This window comes from Pholcus phalangioides, unplaced genomic scaffold (assembly GCF_987345545.1).
Source record: "Pholcus phalangioides strain wild (caught in Gottingen) unplaced genomic scaffold, Ppha-v1.0 ptg000039l_1, whole genome shotgun sequence".
Classification (NCBI taxonomy): Eukaryota; Metazoa; Arthropoda; class Arachnida; order Araneae; family Pholcidae; genus Pholcus; species Pholcus phalangioides.
In genome coordinates, this window is record NW_028301625.1 from 4912634 (window position 1) to 4929559 (window position 16926).

Consider the following 16926-nt stretch of genomic DNA (forward strand, 5'->3'; position numbering starts at 1 on the left):
ATCACCAAGTTCAGTCATGCATGCAATACATTATAAAGCCATAAAAAACTCAAAATTAGTGTTTATTACATAGCAAGCAACAAAGATGTGTGTGAAAATTGCATAGTTGTGATGACTAATTTTTTTATGCATTTTCTCTATGAGGGTGAAAATTACAGCTTTCTATCATTCTAGGGAGTTGAAAATTCTCATGGTTCTAGTGTTTACAGATTGCAGAATAGCAAAAAGTGAACATACTTAAAAATGTTAATTACAAATGGAATAAGTTTGCAGGGTCTTCTAGTTTGTTTGAAGGGGCTTTTAAGTTGTTTGATGGGTCTTTCAGTTTGTTTGCAAGGTCATAATAAGTTTGCAGATTGAAACTCAAGCATTTGCGAAGTTGAGAAAACCCCTTCACTTCCTGTTGATTGCTTGAATAGGCAAAAGTCAATGCCTGTGGCAATTTTCTTGAAACTATAAGTGTGGAGCTGTTACCACCTGCCCTGCTACAGTTGTTCCAGGGTATTTGGAGGGTGGTAATGTACAGGGGGTATTCTCTCTCTCTCTCTCTCTCTCTATATATATATATATATATATATATTATGTGAAAAGCTAAATTGCATAAAAGGGAGGGGGGGGGGGGTTAAAATGATACCTGCAGTGGAAGGATTAATATGCAAGTGCTCGCTCTTGTGTATATAATGATTATTTTGGCCCTGGATGCAGGGCCAAACTAGGGTATTTCGTGCCCCCCCCCCTCCAAAATTGTATATACAGCCACTCATTGACTTACGAAATTTTCGAGACAAGAACAGAAATGCTTTGGTGGTCTTGGCAAATACATGATTGGTCTTGTTGTATTTTGCAAAAATTGCTCAAATTTACCAGAGATAAGACATGATAAAACTATCATGTCCCATCAGTGGCGTAGCCATGGGGGGAGCAAAATTGTGAAAAGCACCCTTTTTCTGTTTGTGATGTAGGTGCGAATTTGAAACTATGCATTAGTTGAAAGTGCTTAAAATTTCAATAAAAAATTGAATTAAATTCATTTTATATTTTCCACTTATGTTTATTTTTCAAATAAATTAAATGAATTAATTTTGATTTTTATTTTTTTAATCAATTTAAAAAATTTCAAAAATATTTTAGAATGTACTGTATGCTTATAAAAATACAAACTCTAGGGTCATTACAGGTACTCTGCCCAACAAAGTAACTGGAAAAATAAGGTTGCCTCACTCATTGGTTATTTTAGCGATTCCCCCCAGAAAAAAAGCAGAAATAATGAAACTATATAGTAAGTGATGAATAGACAAGGCTTGTTTGATCAAATTCTACATTTCCTAGAGATATTTTGTCCGAATTCCTGTTGGACAAAATATATCTGAACGGGGGAACCTGCTCCAGGATGTGGGGGGCACCATTGTATGGGGTTTTCGAATTTGCCATGAGATAGCAGAACTTCTGCAGATGGTACACCATGATGTTTATTTTGAACTGAAAGTTCCTTCAGGAAAGCGATGAGTAGTGTATTTATATTATTTTATTTTGAAAATTTCCAACTAATTAATGGGAAGAGCGATATATGTGTCACAAGATGAAAAAGGCATCGGTCATGACTTATTTCAGGGATGATTTCTTCGACTCACTGCTCTACTGTATCAGACAAACAGTTGATTGAGATGAAATGCAAAATGCAAAATGGCAATTCTGAGAGAGTGTCACTTTTTTAAAAACACTGATTATATTGTACCATCAAGTGGATCTCTCGGGTTCTTCACTGGGGTACTTGAAGATGTGTAAAAACTCACAGGAACAAGGATTTGTGAAAAAGAAACTGTTTTATTTACAGTAACTAGAAATCCTGCTAAAATACAGCAGCCATTCATACATACATCTTTTCTCTCCGAATTATTCTGTTTGAGTCTTTAGAATCTCGCTCTTCTATTTTAACAATCACATGCCACGCATACCTAACATGCTTTAACAAGCCTTTTCAAATTTCTACTCGTCATAACATTATCAATCTATCAACTAGAATCTTTTAGTTGTCACACAGTATAGGTTGCTGTCATTTCCTCTCCCCATTCTCTGCGTCTAAGGAGCTATTGGAACCATTATAGCTTAGCTTTTTTTCTTTTTCATTTTACTCATCTTCAAGAAACAACTCATTCAGATTCTATAACACCATTGTGTTTGATCTTGGTTGCTTTAGGGATCAGAATATCAGAGTTGTTTTTCTTTTTTTTTTCTAGACACTAACCTAACGCAAGCTAGTAATTCTAGCAAAGGTGCCTATAGATAAGTTGGTATTTTTAGGAGCCCCAAATCTAGCCATTACTTCCTAGGCTTGGTGATCTTTTCACAATAAGATTCCATATCGTACCTAAATTTTTCAGTAGGAGCTTTAAACAAAGCTCCACAAGACTACCTCATGACAGAATGAGCATTTGGTCATCAGAACTAAGGCACCAAAGAAAGGTGTTTCTAGGAGCTCTACCCTGAACAATCAACAGCAGACAAAAAAGCTTCACAAAGATGTAGGTAGAGTATTGTCCTCTCGAAAAGAGTGGGCTGCCCTGACCATGCATGCTTTCAGAGCTCTTAATAGCAATTTTAAAAAATTATAGCAAGGAAAGCCATACACTTTTCTCTGTCTTCTCTCAAATGAATAGCACAAACCCAGTCATAGTAAAACTGCAAGAGGAAGCATGTAAATGGAGTTTTTTTCTTACTTAGGTGTTCATTCTTTCAGTCAAATGGAGGAAGAAAACAAAACATAATTTAACTTTTTTTTTTTGTGGATCAAATGCCATTTAGGAGAATAGGTGCCAATGTAGGCAAAACTTTGATTAGGAGAGCAATCCCTCCCCCCTCCCTCGGCTATGCCACTGTGAAAAAATCTAATAGCATAATTATCCTAGGAATATGTGAAATGACAAAATAAGAAACAAGTCGCATCTTCTTGAATCATACTCTTTGCTGAATTCATGTAGTGACATTATGTCTGATGTGATAATACTTTTTAGGTCACACTGACAGTGAGTGAAGAATTAAGCATACTCAAGTAATAAACATAAATTTATTTATGTACAATGTATTCAATATATATACACTCATTGCCATAAAAATTTGCGCACCAAGAAATAATTGTAGGATCGAAACAAAAGTTGGCCTGAAGGTACATGTCGGGCAGTTATGCAAATGATTAGAAATGCAGTGTGATTGTGCATTGCGTAATGCCACTAAAGGGCGTTGAACTTTGTTCTCCTCGGAGTATAAAACAGGTAAGCAGAGCTTGCTGGAGTGTATTTAATCATTTGCAAAGGAAATGCTGAGGTAGACATGCCGTTACGCCGCCGTCGAAGACCATATGAGCAGTTGTCAGAGTTCGGTAGGGGAAGAATCATCGGGATGATGGAAGCTGGGTGGTCAGCTCGGCGAGTAGCTCGTCAATTAGGCCGTTCTGATTTTACTGTGAGGAGGTGTTGGAACCAGTGGACAGAAGAGACGTCATTTACACGGGGACCAGGTTCAGGATGCCCTCGACAGACCAGTCGTCGAGAAGACCGGCACATCATCCGAAACGCACGCTTAGAGCCAACTGCCTCATTGGCCGCTATCCAGACACAGGCAGCAGCTTCACTACGGGCCCCTGTGTCTTCCCGAACTATCGCAAGGCACCTGGCTGAAGGACATCAGATATCGCAGCGCCCATTACGTGTGCTGCCAATGACACCCACCCACCAACGCCTCCGTTTGGAGTGGTGTCGAGCACGACGGGATTGGACTGCAACGGAATGGAAACAGGTCGTCTTCAGCGACGAATCGAGATTCAACTTGAGCAGTGATGACAATCGTGTTCGTGTGTGGAGGCCCCGTGGTGAACGCTTCAATCCTGCCTTCGCTTTACAGCGACACACCGCTCCCACAGCTGGTGTCACGGTATGGGTCACCCTAATATTGATCCATGGCACAATGACAGCCCCGCGGTACGTCCATAACATGCTTCAGCCACATGTGTTGCCACTCATGGAAGGGCTCCCAGGAGCCATTTTTCAACAAGACAATGCTAGGCCACACACAGCAAGGATGTCACAAGACTGCCTCCGCCACATTACTACCCTTCCCTGGCCTGCTCTATCCCCAGATTTGTCACCAATCGAGCATATCTGGGATCATTTGGGACGGCAAGTTGGACACCCTACGAGGTTGGTCAAACTAGAGGCGCATTTACAGCAACTGTGGAACGAGATGTCTCAGGACATCATACGGAACTTGTATGTCTCAATGCCCGCTCGTATCGCATCGTGCATTCGCGCTAGAGGGGGTCCAACAGAGTACTAAAACTTCTGTTCATCTGTACTTTTTTCTGCAATAAATTATCCTTTTTCTTGGATTTTCTAATCACTTACTTATATCAACATAGTACTTACATGTGTAAAATTTCGTTTCATTTTGACGACTTCTTCTGGGTGTGCAAATTTTTATGGCAATGAGTGTACATGATTGGGGCTGCTGAATACTCTTTACTTGTTAACTAAGAGAAGACCCTTCAATTGCTTCATTATGAGGACTCAAAGGAAGACTAAGAGCAGAGGCTTAAGGTCCAATCCACACCTTGTCTGTAAGTAGCCATGTTAAACACGTGGTATACGGATACGGATGGGCTTCCTCCAACTTGCAGTGGCCAGCATGGAGTATCACAGCCAAAAATCCTCTAAAAAGAATCATGAACTCTGTCTATAAACTCATGCCCTCAATCCCCAGCAGTGTGAGTGTCCCTGGTTGCAGCAGTGGCTAGCAGGACACAAAGGCAGAGGGTGCTAATAATATTTGGGTTGGACCAGACTGCAATAAGATGATGACCTTTTGCATTTTGCACATCATTATTTATGTTAAACTTGTTATCTGTATGCAAATAGAGTAGTATGTATAGGGTATCCATCTTTATCTTCTCCAACATTCAAGCAGCTTTACTGGCGCTTGACTACTGAAAGCTTCACCTGTTTGTCAACTATCGCACTGAGTTGTTAAATAACTTGGCAGTATTTGACACCAATATCAACCTTCACTGGGTTCCTGCAAGGCCGTAGCAAGCCTTCAATGGAAATGTAACTTGTTGACTAAATAAGTAAGAGGCAACAAATCTGATGCTATATGGACCTATGGGCTGTTGAATAGTGTTCACTTGTTAACTAGGAGAAAACTCTTCAATTGCTTCATTATGAGGAGAGTTCAAGGAATCAACTACGGGTAGAGGCTTAAGGTCCAATCCGCACCTTATTGTGGTGCAGCCGGAAGTATCCATGTTTAACTCGTGGTGAATGGATGAGGATAGGCTTCCTCCAACCCGCACTGGCCAGATTGAAGGATTACAGCCAAAACCCTCTAAAAAGAATCACAAACTCTGTCTATAAACTAAGGCCCTCAGTGTAAACTCAGCAGTGTGAGTGTCCTCCCCAGCATGGCCCAACTCAACTGAGTAAACGGCTTACATCCCTAGCGGGACAGAGCCGTGGCCCTGACTGGTTCTTTAGTATGAGTGTCCCTGGTTACAGCAGTGACCAGCAAGACACAAATACAGAGGGTGCTAAGAATCTCTGGGTTGGACCAGGCTGCCATAAGATGATGACCTTGGCCACTTATAATGGACTATCTCTTTCATCAGAAAATCGCTCACAGGAGTTGAAAGAAGAACTGGAAAAAATAAATTGGTGCATCTTAGTCATCTGTGAAGTAAGAAGAAAAGGAGAGGAGAAAATTGGAAGTGCCAGTAGACATGTACTTTACTACAGAGGTAATGGAAGTACTAGTAGATTAGGATTTCTCAGTCATATAAAAAGTGGAAAAATCACATCGTTGAGTTAGATAGCACATCTTATAGAGTTGCAAAGTTTGTTATGCAAATATCTAGCAGATACCAAATATAGATTATACAAGTCTATGCACCAACAACAAGCTGAGGAAGAAGTAGATTCTGAGGAAGAAATAGATGACTTTTATGAAGAATTAGATGAGATAAATAGTAAAGGAAAACATCATATCACAAAATAGTAATGGGTGACTTCAACGCTAGAATTGGAGAAAGAAGAAATGGTGAAAGTTCAGTTGGAATTCATGGTTACAGTGTACAAAATGACAGTGGATAGACTCATCAAATTTGCAGAGAGGAGAGTGAGCAGTTATGCATCATGAATTCATTTTTTAAAGATAAAATCCAAAGAAAGTGGACGTGGAGAAGCCCAACTTGAACAACAAGCGAGATCGACTGCATCATATCTAATAAGAGACATATGATTAAAAACTGCAGTGTTCTTAACAAATTCAATACAGGAAGCTATCATCGGATGAATAGGATGGACCATGAATTATTAGTACACCATCAATCGACTGCTTTTACAAGGGGACACCAGTATTGATTGGTAAGGGACAATGCGAGGTTATGGATCATGAACAAGACACTCACGAGAAGACAATCATGACACTCACAAGCAAAAGGGAATTTTTCTCTAATAAGGTTGTTAATAAATGGAATAGCTTACTCCCGGAGGTAGTAAATTCAATTGGCATGTTTAAAAAGAAATACGATTAACATGTTTGGGTAAATTGAGAAGCTATCCATGCTTAGAATAAGACAACTATAAGTATTTTTTATGGGCATTGTATAATATTTTATCATGTACATATATATTGTTTGTAATTTCATTTTTAATTGGGTTGCTGCATTTTTGAAACAAATGACATTCATATTCGTTATGAGCATCTTTTTCAAAACCACCTCGTTGGGAGTTTTGACTTTTGTGGCGTTGTATTTGTATTTATTTATATCGACTGGGTGAGATGTAGAATAATGCTTAACACTAGAATGGAAAGAGCAAAACTTGTAAAAAATACAAAAACATTCATTGATATGTTTCTAGATAATATTTCTTATACTATCTAGAACCATATCAATGAATGTTTGACATGGAATCAAACATTCAAGAACATCGATATAAATTCCAGTTAGAGTCGAAGAACTGATTTGATTTATTATATAATACCACTGAAGATGGATAAGATGTCACCATAATGAACAGTAATTTAACCACCACCCTAAAAGAAGTAGCAAAAAAAGTCACTGGTGAAAAAGAAATCAAACCGTAAAGAAAATAACAGACAAACAAAGAAATTGATGAAAGATCGGAGAGAATTTCAGATTAAGAAGATTGATCGTAAGTCAAAAGTGGAATATGCAGAACTTTTTAAGATGGTATGAAAGCAGATTACAGAAGATGTCAGGAAGTTTAAATGCGATATTGTAAAGAAAGCATTGGAAGATAATAGCAGCTTAAAATCAGCAAAACGAAAACTGTGTGTTGGGAGAAAGAAAATGTTTGCACTAAAAAGGAAAGATGGAACTATCACAAAAAATTGAAATTAAATTATTAGTATTGATGAGAAATTTTATAATACTCTGTACAAACATGAAGAAAAGGATTGGAACAGAGGAAAGGGAACAGGAAGAAAAGAAAATGAAGCAGAATTTGTTCAAGTAGCACCTGTGCTGAAAGAAAAAGTGTACAAGGCTGTAAGATATATGAGAAAAGGGAAATGCCCAGGTGAAGATGGGATTCCAATAGGCATTGTTACAGAAGCGAGAGAAGAATTTGCCAATACGCTAGCTACTTTGTTCACAAAATTGTCGCACCCGAAGGATTGCTGCCTGGCAGCCCAGTGGTTAGGGAGCTAGCTTCTGACTGTGCAGGTCTGGGTTCGAATCCCGGTTTGGGCATGGATGTCTACTAACACTAACAAATTCCCTGGACACGATCCCACACATGTAACGATCTCTTGGTAATACGTGCTGATCACATTATTAAAAAAATCGGATGTGCCTGAAGATTGGAATAACGCAATGATGGTTCTTTATGAAAAGGGTGAAAAAGAGGATATCAAGAATAACCAACCAATCAGTCTCTTATAAAATCATCACCAAAGTGCTGACATATAGTTGCATTCACATTGGACCCCAACTAAAAGAACAAGCAGGTTTTTGAAGTGGATTTAGTACAATGGATCACACCCAAACAATCAGGGAACTCATAGAGAGACACAAGGAATATGAATAACCATTGTGTATGGCCTTCATTGATTTTGAGAAAGCATTTGACTCTGTCTTTACATATGTTGTTGTTAAAGCTCTAGAGAAATCAGGGTAGAAAAGACTTACATCAATATCATCAAGAAAATACACTGCTCAAAACAATTAGGGGAGCAAGCAAAAAAGTGAAGAAAACCATGCGAGACAGCCACGCATTGGCATACAATGGATAGTACACGCGTATCAATGCGCAATACAGAAAAAAGACGTAAAAAAAATTGGAATTGAGCTTTAATTCTTTGAAAATATGGAAAAAACATGAAAAGCTGATTTAGGGCAACAATTTGGTTACACGTAAACGATAAAAAAAAGTACTGTTTAGACATGATGCATGAGTTTTAATAGGGCGTGTGGTCTCCTTGAACAGCTAAGACTGCTGCACACCTGTTTGCCATGGATGCGATGAGGTTATCGATCAGACTTTGGGGAATACTGTTCCACTCCTCAAGAAGTGCAATCTGCAAGTCTCGGACAGTAACAGGCGGCCTTGATCGCGCAGCAATGCGTCTGACCAGGATTCAGGTCAGGAGAGCATGCTGGAAATTCCATACGCTGTATTGTTTCAGCTTCAAGCATGTTCTCCACCAGACGAGCTCTATGCGGTCGGGCATTATCATCCTGGAAAACAAAGGAATCTCCAATGGCTCTAGCATAAGGGATGACATGAGGTCGCAGTATCTCGTCTGCGTACCTTCGGGCCGTCAAAGTGCCATTCCGAATGATATGCAGGTCCGTACGTCCGCCTATGCTGATTCAACCCCATACCATCCAACCAGCTCGTTTGTATTGTGACCTTTCAGGAACGAATGCGGGGTTATTTCGAGTGCCCCTGTCCCTCCATACCAGGACACGTCGGGTGTCACACTCCAGACTGAATCGGGACTCGTCTGTAAACAGCACTTGGCTCCAATCATGTTGCTCCCAATCTCGATGTTCAGCAGCCCATCTTCTTCGGGCCGCACGGTGGCTTGGGGTCAACGAAATGCAGACCATTGGCCTACGTGCATAGAGCCCTCCCTCATGAAGCCGATTACGTACTGTTTGGCTGGACACCCTTCGTCCTGTTGCCAAGAGCAACCGTCTTTGCAGCTGCGTAGCATTCTCTGTTCTGTTTCGACGGGCTGTTAACCGTATATACCGGTCATCAGTTGGTGTAGTGGCGCGTGGCCGACCTTGCCCTGGTCGACGTCTAACATTTCCTGTTTCTTGGAATCGATTCCACAGCCTTGCAACAACGCTTCTGGCGACTCCAACAGCGTCCGCAACACTACGTTGTGTTTGCCCGGATTCCAGTCTGCCTATAACACGCCATGCCATGGATTCCGGTGAATCGCGTTGTTGAGACATCCTCAAGTCACCTTGTCTCAAAAAAAAATACTGCGCAATCGAATTTCACAGTTACAGCAGTAAAACAGCCGATTTCTGCCCTTATCTCCTTTTTCTGGTTTTTGACGTCGTGAACTTTGATTTGCATATGAAGTTTTCTTCTTCCGTTTCCTGCTAGGCTTTAAATTATGGATGATTCGTTTTATGTTACTTATCGGTATACATCTTTGCGTAATTTTGTTAAAACCATGTGCTCCCCTAATTGTTTGAGCAGTGTATATCACAAAGCAACTGCAACGATTCGTTTGGATAAAGGAAAAGCAAAAATTAAACTTGGAAAAGGAGTCAGACAGGGTGATACTATCTCACCAAAACTCCTTACCGCTGTTTTAGAAGAAGTATTCAGAAAACTGGATTAGAATAAAAAAGGAATTAAAATAAATCGAGAATTTCTCAACCATTTGCGTTTTGCAGACGACATTGTTGTTATCAGCAGTAATCCAGACGAACTAGATGAAATGATACAAGAATTGGTGAAGGCAAGTATTCAGGTGGGCTTGAAAATGAATCTGCAAAAGACTAAAGTTATGTTCAATCCCTTTGTGTTGAAGAGGACAATCTTGCTCAACAACATAGAGATAAAAGAAGTAGAAAGATATGTATACCTAGGATAAGAAATTACCATGGGCAACGGAATCATTAATGAAATAAACAGAAGAATCCGAATCGGATGGAGCATTTTTGGCAAAAACTGTGTAATTATGAAGAACCATATGCCATTATACCTTAAAAAGAAAAGTGTTTAACCGGTGTGTGTGCTACTAGCACTGACTTATGGAGCTGAAACATGCGACACTCACAAGCGAGATGATACAAAGCTACAGATAACACAAAGGAGCCTGAGAAGATGTATGCTAGGCATCACAAGGAGAGACAGAAAGCAAATCTCTTGGATAAGAAACTACACAAAGGTATATATCATGGAAAGAATGAAATGCTTAAAATGGAAAATGGCTGGACATATTGCAAGAAGACAGGACAACAGCTGGAGCACAAGTATTCTGGATTGGTACCCCGGTGGTGTTAAACGTCCGAGAAGGCATCCCCACACAAGATGGATTGACGAGATCAGGAAAGTGGCAGGAGTCAACTGGATGGGTAAAGCATCAGACAGAGCAGAATGGAAAAATTTAGAGGAGACCTTCACCCAGCAGTGGATTGAAAATGTTTGATGATGATGATGATACATGATTAGTTTTCTGTTGGTTATTATTTTGTTGCTTATTAAAAAATTTTGCTGAGTCTATTTCAAAGTTTGCTCAGATCTTTAAATACATAAATACCATTGATTCTTCTTAGTTTCAATTCAGCCATTGTTTACAAACTTGGGGCATGACTTTAGATTCAAATGGGTCCACAAATTCTGCAGAGTGCTCGTCTGTGAGGAGGACCTATTTGAGCTTTCCCACTATGAAGTGGCACCTTAAAATTCTGTTTCACACCGTGTGAGAATTACTGTGCTTGTAGGCATAACTTAGGAACTACTGTTTGTTTGCTAGAGTGTGGTTATGTTTGTTTGATAAGATGTAAAATAAATATTATAAAATTGGTATTGCTATCCAAGAAAGACATTTGTTGGAGGGAATATATAGGAGATGTAAGATATAAATAAATAAGATTTTAACCCTTTCCGACTCAGTGTGCCCAACCTAGGCACACCTAAAAATTCCCTTTCAAACACTGAAAATAAATGATAAATAAAGTGAAAATTAGTTTAGGGGATTACTTTGAACCTTCTTTATCAACACTAGATAACAGCACCACACAAGCCAATCCACACTTTTGTCCTGTGTTTATTTTTTGAAAACGCATATTTTTCAAAGAAATCGATTAAAATTTCAAAGAATTTTTTTTGGATATAAAAAGGATTTCTGGAAAAAAGTCAGTTATTTTGTTGGCTGTACACTAATCTCTTTATTCTGTATAAGTTTTAACTTTTTACATTGAAAGCTTGCCTAAAATCGAGTCCAGAATTCAATGTGTGCCCTCTTTGGGAACATCTACGAAATTAAAACGGTAAGTGCAATGTTTACAAAATTATACCTGCACACACCTCTAAGCCTGAATAGACTGCCTACAGATTTTTTTTTGAAATTCCAACGTATATTAAAGGGTAGTGCGCTGGAAGGGGTTAAAGCTGCAAACCAAAAGGATCATGCTAAATTTAATACTTTGTGTGTTCACCTTAGAACTTGTAATGCATAGCAGGGTAATAACCAATACAAATTTTTGAAGGATGTCAGTGGAATACCAATCTATGCAGATTGAATACCTGTCCATAATTTGCCTGCTGCAGTTGCTCTATAAATATCTTTGTTCAGAGGCATAGACATGAAGAAAACATTAGGGTGCTGAAAATTGCTGGTTGTCCCGTATATACTCAAGCGCATATGCAGGAGACGGAAGGTGCATTACATTTTTTTTCAGAAATTATCGAGGGGGCTAAGCCCCCTTACAAAATTTATTGGCGGGGGGGGGGGCTCAAATGGCTTCAGCCCCTAGGTTCTGGCGCTTATGTCTTTGTTAGAGTAATTCAGTAAGTTATTCATTAATTCATGTATTTATTGGTGTTGCATTTTTTCCGAACAGTAGTGTATAACTTTTTTAAAGCAAAAAATTATAATTACCTCACTGCTTGGGCAGGAATCTCTTTCAGGTGAATTAGACTTCTCTGGAAAAGATTTGACACACTCAGTGTTCATACCATCTCTGATGGTCTTGTTCTGATTGTGAACAGAATGATCTCTCTGGAAATTATAAACCTGGGATACATCTGTTCGAGTACAAGAAAATTTTGTATTTGAGGAACTAGATTCAGGAAGTATTGGATGACAAACATTAGATGGCCAAGCTGGTCGAGGACGAGGGATCCCTAATGACTCAGCATCGGGTGCTTTGTCAGTGAAGCGTGAAACATGTGGCTTCATTTCAGAAGTAGGAGAATCAGGACCTTCACTTGGAGAAATGATACTGCTTGTTCTGCGACTACTAAAAATCAAATAAAAAATTTATTTAAGACGCATTGAAAATGCATAATCAGTAAATACTAACACATTTGAAGGGTCGGGGAAAAATGGTTTCAGTCCATAAAACAAAATTTTTCAAAAGATGGAGAAGAAAGTTTTTCTTTAGAAATCTGATATCGCTTTCTGCACATGTCACAAATTCCTTTTCTACTGTGCATGGGATGGATTCTGACTGTTTTTCCATCTGTGCACTGTGACTAAAATCATTGTTCCCCCTTATGCTGTAACTTTCTTCCTTTATTACAGCAGACTGAAAGAATTTTTGCTTCTGGTGTTTTACAAGGTCAAAAGAGATGGTTCTGAGCTATAAAAAAAACACAAAAATATTAATTTCAATTTTTTTGTACTGAAACCATTTTTCCTCAACCTTTCATTTAAAATAATATAATAAAAATTAAAATAATATTGCCACACAAATCCATTGTACATGCATTTTTCCAAAAGTAGCAAGTAGCTATAACATGTCAGCGACATTACTGACAACTGCAGAGCATAGTGACATGACAGCTTCTTCCATTTACTGAGAATTTCTATATTTTAGCCTTTTAGCTTTATTTAGCTAGATTTTAGCATTTTTTACATCATTCCAACTCCAGAGTATAAATGTAATTAACTGTTTTTATATGGCATATTCAATTTTTCATTTGGAGAAATGGAAATTAGACTTTTTATTTGAATAATTTGGTAGTGATTATATCTTACCACTATTGCTCCCTTAATTTCCTTACAAAAAAAAGTTATTAGAATTTTGATGGGAAATTGCATCACTCCTTCAAATGAACTTTTTCTACACACAAATATCCTACCCTTAAGGCATTTATATTTTTTAGATCCATACTTATAATCAAGAAAAACAGTTTACTTTACCTTTGAATTTGTCACGAACATCCAATAGACCTAATTTCATATACTTTCTGCCTTTAGTTCATGAAAATATTCCCAAAAAACATTTTAGCTTCCTCATTTCTAAATTTTATAATAGCCTTCCAAATGATCTTATATACAGTCATCCACATTTCAGATTTTCAAAAACTTCTTAAACAATACTTATTTCGAATAGTCAATGTTGAAAACTACTTTTGAGCCGGATCATCCAGGAAAAAGTTTTCTATTAAATTCGGAGATTCTAGAGTCTAAAGTCAATCATTCCACCCTCTGTCAACTTTGTGACAAAAGCATGAATGTTTTGTGGCCAAATGGTATGGAGCACAATAATATTTTATTTTTCTTGATCAATGCTGCTCCATATATGATAAAAGCGGGGCAAGCGATCAAAAGCTTCTATCCAAAAGCTGTACATGTAACTTGCCCTGCTCATGCAATGCATAGGATTTGTGAAGAAATTCGATCACGCTATTCGAATATTGACCATCTTGTTTCCAATGTGAAAAAAGTTTTTGTGAAATCTCTATCACGGAGCTAATGGAGGAGCTTTTAAAGCCAAAGTTCCTCCATTAGCTCTGCCTCTAACACCTGTGATTACGCAATGGGGAACATGGCTAAATTCTTGTATATCCTACAGTGAAAATTTTCAAATAGTCAAATCCATACTAAATGAATTCGATCTGGAAGATGCTGCATGCATTAAAATTCACAAACTTTGTTTTGCCAAGGGAATATTGAAGGACAATTAGCGTACATAATATCAAACTTCAGTATTTTGGTTTCCACTTCCTTCCTTACAGAAGGAAGACATGGAACTTATTGATGCTCTCTGCTGCATAGATAAAGTCAGTGAAGTTCTTAGGTGTGCCAAAGGCGGGGGGGGGGGGGTAGGCCAATCTGTTGGAGCAAAATTCGACAGAGTGATCGGAAAAAACAGTGGACAAAACAGTTAATACACTCAGAAAAATTTCTGACGTCTTGGCAGGGAAAGGCCAAGAATTTAAAGATTGAAAAGGAACTAACTCAGTGAATCAGTTTCTTTTAAATATGCCCCTATAATATCTGTTTATGTTGAGGAAAGTTTCTCTCAGTATAAGACAACAGAAGATCTTTCAAACTCGAAAACATGAAAAAATATCTGATATTGCAATGCAATGCAGATGCATACTAAATTAATTAATCCTTTAAAAAGGTAAGAAATTTGAATGTACATATTATTTTTTATTCATTGTGAGTAGATAAATGCATTTTTGCTGTAAATATTTTCATATTATGTATATTTTTATTTTCAGATTGCATATAACCCAAACAAAAATAACAAATTTTTATTAGGAAAATTTTATTGGTAATTTTTGATGAAATGTAATGTTGAGAGGTGTGAGGGAAAAAACGAAAGAAAAAAATCTGATTTTGTTTTTCTTGAAAAATTTTCCTTAGACTTTTGTACATAACTGGTTTTCAAGAACTTAGTATTGTTATTCTGATGAATTTTTTGTCATTTTTAGGATTTTTTTTTGCTTTTTAGGATTTTTTTTTGCTTTTTAGGGCATTTTTTGAGTTTTCTGGATGACCTACACACCCAAAAGGGAAGGAAAAATAAGTTATATTTTGAACTCCATGTCTCTTCATTATCAGAACAGAACAACAACTGACTTTGCCCACTGGCTGTTGATGGACAGGTTTGGAGGACAGAAAAATGCAAGTATCTGGGCCTGTAATTGCTGTTGAAAGTGTTGAAAAAAAAAATTAAAAAAAATTCAATTTCTCTCTCTCTTATTGCTGAAATTGACTAAGTTAATGAAACACTGAAGTTTTGAATTTCTACTCAGAAAAAAACATCATTCTGGCTAATTAAGGGACTATATAAAACTTTATGTCTAATGAACAACATAATTATTTGATATTTCATTTGATATAGTCCTGATTAGGAATTGTTAAGATGCTCTAATGAATAAATTGAAAATTGGTCAGAAATATTTATCTCTCAAATGATTTTGTGTGTATGCTTTGATTTTTTACCAAAAAATTAGATGCCTCAACTTTATACAAATACAAATACAACGCCACAACAGGCAAAATGCCCAAAGAGGTAATTGGGTGCCGTACAGCAACCCAATTAAAAATGCAATTAACACAAATTATAAATAATATATACACATGATAAAATATTATACAATGCCCATAAAGAATACTTATGGTTGTCTTATTCTAAGAATGGATAGCTTCTCGATTTACCCCAACATGTTTATCAGATTTCTTTTTAAATGTGTCAATTGTGTTACAATTTACTACCTCCGGGGGTAAGCTATTCCATTTATTAACAACCCTATTAGAGAAAAATTCCCTGCGACACCATAGCCTTGCATTGTCCCTCACCAATCGATACTGGTGTCCCCTTGTAAAAGCAGATGATTGGCGGTGTACTAAAAGTTCATGGTCCATCCTATCCATCCCATTGAAAATTTTGAACACTTCTATCATATCTCCTCGGCACCTGCGTTCATCCAATGTAAACATAATTGGCATTAATTAGGCATAACTCTGTCAACTTTGGTCATAAAAGACAGGGACATACGGAGGACCTATTTTTGGTTGGATGGGGTACACTGGTCGATTGGAGGTACAAGAAATGTCTCCCAGAGACATTTTGAGTAACCAACTTTCATAAAATAAAAATATCTTAAATCTAAAAAAACTGATTAAAACATCTTCCATGATATTTTAAATTTTTAAATTTTTAGAGTTATTTTAAAAATTTATTTCTTTATTTTTTATATTGCCTTGATAAGAGGGCCATGGGCCCTTTATGCCCTGCCTTCCCTACACATGCCTCCAGTAGAAGAATGGAATATTTATTTTTCACATGTCAGAATACATATATGACTCATAGGGCCTGGGGACCATATAAATTAAATTTTGTAACTTTTCATAAATATATTTTTTGAATGGCATCTAGGATGACGGGTGAAAACACCTGAAACATTTTTTTGTAATTAGAAGTTTCCTCTAAGACTAATGGGTTAGAAATTATCACTAGACAATGATAAGAGTGAACTTGCTGTATAGAGTATATCTTATATTATATAAATGTCAAAGTATGTATCTATGTTTGTTCTTTATACAAATCCACACCATTGATCGTATCAATCCAAATGCTTTTTAGGATTCTTTGCTAATGTATGGAAGGAGCCATAAGCATATTCCAGCCAAAAAAGGTTTTTATCAAATTTTTTTAATTGCAGAAATTTCTCAAAAAAACATAATTTTTCACAATTTTTCCATGTTTTGAATCAGAGATGGAACAATTTTTTCCCAATTTTTTTTCTACACAAAAGATGTGCATTTTAATGGGTTTTCCATTGCAATTTGAATTTTAAAAATAGGTTAACAAATAATGGAGTCAAATAGGTTTTTATTTTACACCAAATCTTAATTTATGAGTACAAATGTTGCTTTTATTAATGTATTTTGGATATTCTGGGAGTGCTACCACACAACGTC

The 16926-nt window shown here is 37.3% G+C and overlaps 1 protein-coding gene and 1 long non-coding RNA gene across 2 annotated transcripts in view; one reads left to right on the plus strand and one right to left on the minus strand.

The window, feature by feature from the left end:
* Positions 1–15131, plus strand: part of LOC149065479 (uncharacterized) — a 35269-nt gene extending 20138 nt beyond the window's left edge. Inside the window, exon 3 of the long non-coding RNA XR_016195633.1 lies at positions 14951–15131. This is a non-coding gene — a long non-coding RNA (uncharacterized LOC149065479). The remainder of the gene's footprint in view (positions 1–14950) is intronic.
* Positions 1–16926, minus strand: part of LOC149065478 (uncharacterized) — a 140629-nt gene that overhangs the window by 27186 nt on the left and 96517 nt on the right. The window contains exon 16 of the mRNA XM_089253951.1: positions 12142–12502. Coding sequence (XP_089110077.1) covers positions 12142–12502 — 361 coding nt within the window. The remainder of the gene's footprint in view (positions 1–12141; positions 12503–16926) is intronic.